Here is a 6887-nt window from a genome sequence, read left to right as displayed (position 1 = left end):
TTGTTTTGTCTCTCTGTGCAGGCCAGGGCCTATTATATGCCACAGCCTAAAGGCAGCAGAGTTCCAGAGGCTTGAGTGACCACTGACTATATGCTTGCAGGGTGGTGGGTCTCCAAGGACAACTTCTAACCCTGTTAAAGGCAACATGTGGAGTGCAACTTGGCCATGTGGCATAGCTGGCTCTGGCCTTGGGACTGTGTGTTTTTATACAATTCATAAGTGGGACACTGGACTGTTTTATCTTTTATCTCTTGATATATTTTTCATCAATAAATTATCTTTTAGAATTTTATTGACTGACATCTTTTTGCCCACGACTGAGACGGTTGGTCAGACCTAGAGTCTTTCTTTGGGTGTGTTACAGCAGCTTCTGCTCTAAAAGAAACAAATAAATAAAAAGAAAAGAAAATGTGTAACATGCTCATCAGCTTAGCAGTGTCTACATATTTAATTCAGCTTCTCAATCCTGTAGTTGTAGCTGTTGTCTACAGGGTTTTGTTTATTGGTTGTTATTATATATATATATATATATATATATATATATATATATTAGCTTTCTTGTCTTGACGCTAGTGGCTTCTATCTCCTCATTTGGCCAGCTTATTATCCCAGCTGGGTACTTGTAATTTGCTGTAGAGCAGACCTTTCCAAAGTGAGGGGCCCGCCCCCTAGGGGGGAAAAGAAACAAAAAGCTTGGACACTGCTAGCACGGGGCGCCCACACAAACGCAAAGCAGGAAATGAAGCATAGCTGAATATGTTTCCAAACCAACTTCATTCTAAGCCAAAGACTAGAAAATATGGTGAAGCAGATCTTCCCTTTGGTTTCACCTGCACAAGTGCCAAGGTAGGTCACCCCTGCAGAATTGCTTTTCCCTTCGTTGGGAGCAGCGCTGGGCTGTCTAAATCACGGACTAACAGTATCCCACAGTTGTTTATGTTTTTAAACCTATTTTGCACAGAGAGGCATTTTTTGAAAAATGTATTGATAGCAATGTTGAATATTATTACACAGGAAAAAAAAAACTACATGTAAAATAATCACACCGTGACACATTAACTGCGTGTGTATATGTAAGCGTGTAAAACTGCAGACAGTCAGATTAACAGTATATCTGCATTTCTGCAATTCATCTCATGTAAACAATAACGTGTGCACAGCGTGGCGTGAAAAAGGCACATACCTTTGACATTGCCTGACCAACTCTGTATTCCTCATCCACACATAAACGCAAAAAAGGAGTTTTAAAAAAATCTCAGTTTTCGGTGATTCAAAACACCGTTTACGTGTGGATGAAACAGCTGCGTTTTCAAAAAATACCTGTGTAGGTGTGGACGTAGAGTAAAAGAGTTAGTAGTTTATTTTCTTACTACCTGTAATTTATTGCAGATTACTTGTATTTGCTTAATTGTTTACTAAAGTTTGGGAACCACTGCTGTAGAGGATGAAGACTAAGATTTCTTGCTCGCAGAAGAGATAATGAATTAAAAGTAAGCATTGACGGAGCATCCATAGAAGAGTGAACTACATTATGCATTATGCTGTTGTATGTGTTGATTCATTTATCTATAAGCAGCATTTAAGCGGGTGTTTGCAATAGATTTATTAAATTGTTTATATCAGTGAAGTGAATTGTTAACGCAGAAAAAGTAGAAACTCTCTCTCTTATTCTCTCTGTCTCGCTGTGTGTGTGTGTGTGTGTGCGTGCATTTAATTTCTATAATTCTGAGCTTTTATTTTCTCTGCGTGATTAAAAAAAAAAGAAAAGGAAAAGAAAGAAAAAAAAAATTTCCTCTGCGCGATGACTGACTTCCTGTCATGTCACTTCCTCAAGGTTAGTACAGTCGTCGCTTAGCGGTCCTGCTGAGGAGCGGTGAGTACGCGTTAGTGTCCCTGTTTGCACACCAGTTAGGTATTCAAATCTTGCTTTATACACTCATAAGACTTGTGTTATAGTTTGTTTTGTTGTTGTTTTTAGTGTAAACTGTTTCTGTCGAGTACATGCTAAAATTAAACTGCATGCTGTCTGCTGTTCTTCTTCATCCTTTAGGTCTCCAAGTACAGTCGAAGTCATGTGTGAAGCTTTATTGAAGCTTTATTTAAACGGGTACGTGAGCTCACTCTTTGTTTTTAAGTGGTGTATATTTTATTTTTTAATTCGTAACTCCTTCGGTACAGACACATATATAATATATAATGGCCACTGATGATAGGTTTCCCTGTGGTAGAATAAAATAAAATAAAAATAAATTGTGACTATGTGATGACAATAAGTTGTCACTATATACGTTTCTATATATTTCTGTGCGTTTAGGAAGCTTAGTTAGATTTTCTGTGATGGTTCACATTTTGTCCACAGGTTTAAACAATAACTTACTAAGTTCATCCTTTTTACTTTTAGGTTGCTGTTCCCATACCAGTTGGGAAGTAAAAGAAGAAGGAAAGTACCAGAAACTAAAACGACACAAGCTGTGCCAACAGGGTAAGATGTTACGTTTCACTTTTTAAACCTACTCTTGATATTTGCAGTCTTTGCTCCTTTGCTAATTAAATCTGTGTCATCTTATAGACCCTGTGACATAAGGTAGTCCTAATATGGTTATGTATGTCATTTTTAATAGAGTGATCACTGTTCTTAAAAGTGTTTTCAATTTAAAAATAATAGGCAATCAAAGCTGAAAGCACTTAGTGCACTTGGTGCTTTCAGTTTCATCCAACTGGAAATTCCCTGGATGTTGTTTAAACAGCTCATCATAGCTCACACAACACTGTGAGCATGCAGTCGCTTCAGACCCCTTCGTCCTTTTACACATTTTGTAGCAGCTTTGTGTAACAATGAAAACTGACATTTTCTAACATGAGTCAACATTATTCAGCCCGTGATCATAAATGAATACATGTTCGTACATGCACATTCCAGTGCAGAATGCAAGCTCCATAAAGGCGTGGCTGAATGAGTTTGGTGTGGCCTTAAACTCAGCCCATCATACAGCTTTAACATGAACTAGAATAGCGATTGTGAGAAAGAAATGTAATGGCTCATAAGTACTTTAAATACATCTTTAATACCTTTTAACGTTTTTATTGTATCGAGTCTGGAAAAGACATGGTTCTTGTGACAGGTGATAACGGCAGATGCGATTTGAAATCCATATACTAGACTAAACTAAACTAACTAAACTAAACATAAGACTAAACCAGACAGTATTCGTAGTGTCAGATTTTCTTTCCGTAGAACCCAAATGAGCGCTCCAGGACCGGAGCAGGTGGAGAAGCGATACGATCCACTAGATTCTACCCTAAAGTTTGTCAACAGGCCAGATGATCTGAATCCACTGTGTAAGATTTTTTTTTTCTTTTTCACCACCATGTTGCCCCACAAAAACTGCTACAAACATTTTTTTCTGACAGTCATTACCACACATTATAAAATTTCTCCTATTCCTTTTTTAAATTTTTCATGAGCCATGGAGTTTATTATATTTTGGTGCAATCCAGTATATGTAGTGTAACTGATACATCTGTTATTGTCCACTTCTTCCTCAGGTGATGACTCTCTCAGAGCAGAGATGTCCTGTGGCCACGCTGTCACTCCTGAATCTCTGACACGATGGTGTCGTACCCTGCTGGATCAGGTGTGTCATGTCTTTGTAGCAGATAGTGTATGTGATGGGGTGGAGCCGAACCTGAATACGTATTCGGAAAGGAACAAATATCGTGTTTTTTATGAATACTTATTTCGAACAAATACTTTAAAAAATATTTGTATTCGGGAACAAGAAAAACTTTATATTAAAAAGCTGAGTTTCCTTATGAGACTGCAGTGCATGACCGGATGAATGAGTGACGTGTGAAAGGTGACTGACACAGGCTGCTCCACACAGCAACAGAGAAGACTCGGCTGAGCGATAAAAGACTGAACTGCATCACTATTTTTGTTGAATTGAATTTTTGTACCCTCGGTAATTTAGACAATAGGCTGTTGACAGAGTAAAGTTAAAGTTCGGTTTAAAAGGTTAAAACAATGCTTGTGTAGTTGTGTTGAATTGTATGCACTTGTGGGAGTTGTTACATTTAAGTTACTCGTCTTTTGCAGACAGCAAGATGTAGGCTATAGGCCAGTTAACCTTAGCAGAGCTTCCCGTTGTCCTCATTAATGTAGCTGAAACTCCCCACATGGATTTGGTCAACTCAATAGAAAAGAGTGTGGCTGCTGCTGAGCCATCTCTTGGTCCTCCACCAGCCAAAAATCTTGTTCCAGTTCTGTGTGGAAGCATTTTACATTCACTGCTGCAGATGAAACCAAAGTGATATGTAATGTGTGCAAAAGTCAAATCAGCAGAGGCAGAGATGTCAAACATCTGTCAACATCTGTTATGCATAATCACATGCACTTAAAGCATCTTATTCCTGGTACTGTCTGCCAATCCCCCCACAATTACAGCCATGTTCTGTCCCTGCAAGCCAGTTTCACTGTCTGTTCACCACCACCCGTCCAAGGTGGTGGTGGGGTTCATAATGTTCGCAGTGGTATTTTACTAGTTGTTGGTTTTAACCACGAATGAGGCAATGGATGTTATTTTCTTTTCAATGAGGTTCCTTGTTACATGTTCATCGCTGGATTTATGGAAAACCATCAACTAATATTGCATAGCCATAATTATTATAATGGATATAATTAAAGAATAATTACATTCTAACATTAATTAGAAGTGTAATGCAAAAAAATTGATTTTTACACCTATTTTGAATTTTACTCAAATACAAATACAGATACAAATACCGGTCTGTTATTATAGTTATTATATAATTCCATCTAAAATTTAGTCTTTGGAGTTTTTGGTAAAATCATTTCAGATTGATTTTAACAGCTTTATGTGTTTGTAGCAAAAAGAGGTAAAATTATTGAACTTATAAAATACACTGATTTTGTTTAAGTTATCACATGATTGGGTGACAATAGATAATCTGCAGAAATGTTTTGGTTTACTGTTTATATGTGTAGCTAAACATGTTGCAGATTTAACAACTATATAAATACGTAAAAGAATGACGGTATAAAAATGCATTAAAAATAAAAGTAGGAGTTTTGAAAACAACAAATTCTAATTAATTATCCATCCATCTTCTTACACTTTATCCGGGGGAAGGGTCGCGGGGGCAGCAGCCTAAGCAGAGAAGCCCAGACCTCCCTCTCCCCAGCCACCTCCTCTAGCTTATCCGGGGGAACACCAAGGCGTTCCCAAGCTAGCCAAGAGATATAATCTCTCCAGCGTGTCCTGGGTCTGTCCCGGGCCCCGGACATGCCCAGAACACCTCACCCAGGAGGCACTCTAATTAATTAAATTAACTTTTTTTTTAAATTGTATTTTCTTTAAAAGGGGAATTACAAATTCAGATGTCCGGCTTTAGTGGAGGGAACCAAGCAGTGTAATAAAGAGTGGTCGTACCAGGAGGTGCGCAGACTGGCTGATCTGACTGTGGAGGAAATGCAGCACTTTGAAGAGAACATGGCCCGTCTGGCTCTTGCAGACCACTGCGAGGTTCAGGAAGTAAGTGACCCAGTTATTTATGTTTTAATTTGTTTTTCCTTTTTAATGTTTACAGCTTCTTGATTTCAGTGAAATCCAGTGGACTCAATATTTTTTTAATATTGTGGTTGGGTTTCTCTTAAAAATGTCCCTTCATTTATTTCCACATCAGTGCCCACAGTGCAAAACAAGCGTGGAGAGGATGGATCTGTCCAACCTGTGTGTAAAGTGTGTCGTATGCACAGCTGTTCAGAAGAAGAAATTCTACTTCTGCTGGCAGTGTCTGAAACCATGGAAGGGTTCAGGCCCTCGATCTGAACGCTGCGACAACGACGGCTGTGAGAACAAGGACCTGCAACTTCTGCAGACATGTAAAACCATTGATCTGCCTGACGTAAAGGGCGTCACCAGCTGCCCTGCCATTAGAGTCTGTCCTACATGTGGCCTGAGGGTGGAGCATAACAGAAAACACTGTAAAAATATCAAATGTCCTCGCTGCAAAATGGAGTTCTGTTTTGTCTGCCTGAAACTAAAGCGTGAATGTTCCAGTTCACCATACAGAATGTGCCCCAGTGGGGTCGCGCCAAGGCAGACCTCCATCCCTGTGTGGAGCAAAACATGAAAACAAGAATGAAGTGTATGTGTAACTCGAGTTCTTTCGTCTTTTGGTTTCTCTGTCTTCCTTGTCGTTTATGGATTCTACTGGGCTAGCTTTGGATGAGCTTGCTTAAAAAAGAAAGTTCTAGAGGTCAAGTTGTCTTTGAATACAGTTTTTAACCATCAATATTTTTGGTAACCTTTCTTTAGCTGAGGCAAAAGATGGACGGGTTTGTATCGCTTTGATTTTCTTGATACTGTGGGGTCTGCAGATATCTGACATTTTTATGGTGATTAAAGTTGCTGTAAGACCAAGAGTCTGACAGACACCATCTCAACATATGATTGTCACTGCTGCTTCTTCTGATGCCTCATGATATCTGATACTTCTTTTGCTTTAAGGTGTTTACGGTATCCACAGGAAATGAAATCTCATTACTATACAAATCCTGTAAATCTCAGGATTGTCAACCTCAGATTCTTTGGCAAAAAAACATCTAAAGTGCACTTCTACGTTTTTAATTGCCCTCACAGTCTCAAAAAGATTTTCACAAGATGGGCTAAGTGCCTGAGAGAAACAGTATGAAAATGAAAAAGTGCAAAGCTGAATGAGGAAAAGCACCAGACCCTTGTATAAGCTTTTTAAATTGCAGTTATCCTTTGTAATGTTCACATGTGAAACATACAGTTTCTGACATTGCATAAAATAAATCTATTACACTAAATGTCTGTGTCTTATGGTTCTTATGGTTGTCTTAA

General features: G+C 38.7%; 1 protein-coding gene across 3 annotated transcripts; it reads left to right on the top strand.

Moving 5' to 3' along the window:
* Positions 1-695: 695 nt before the first annotated feature.
* Positions 696-6853, top strand: LOC309703235 (E3 ubiquitin-protein ligase RNF19B-like). Of its 3 annotated transcripts, XM_082527958.1 has the most exons (8): positions 697-846; positions 1835-1873; positions 2051-2107; positions 2402-2482; positions 3236-3339; positions 3547-3635; positions 5382-5552; positions 5704-6853. In XM_082527958.1, the coding sequence occupies exons 1-8, from the start codon at positions 800-802 to the stop codon at positions 6151-6153; spliced, it is 1038 nt and encodes a 345-aa protein (XP_082384084.1). In that variant the 5' UTR covers positions 697-799; the 3' UTR covers positions 6154-6853. The 3 variants fall into 3 exon arrangements, with proteins under 3 accessions (XP_082384085.1, XP_082384084.1, XP_082384086.1); XM_082527959.1 differs by lacking the exon at positions 1835-1873 and having other exon boundaries at positions 696-846; XM_082527960.1 differs by lacking the exon at positions 697-846 and having other exon boundaries at positions 1858-1912.
* Positions 6854-6887: the final 34 nt, after the last annotated feature.

This window comes from Aulonocara stuartgranti (assembly GCF_965226115.1).
Source record: "Aulonocara stuartgranti genome assembly, chromosome: 3".
NCBI classification, from domain to species: Eukaryota; Metazoa; Chordata; class Actinopteri; order Cichliformes; family Cichlidae; genus Aulonocara; species Aulonocara stuartgranti.
The sequence above is the reverse complement of the archived record's forward strand: the minus strand, read 5'-3'. Positions and strand labels throughout refer to the sequence as shown.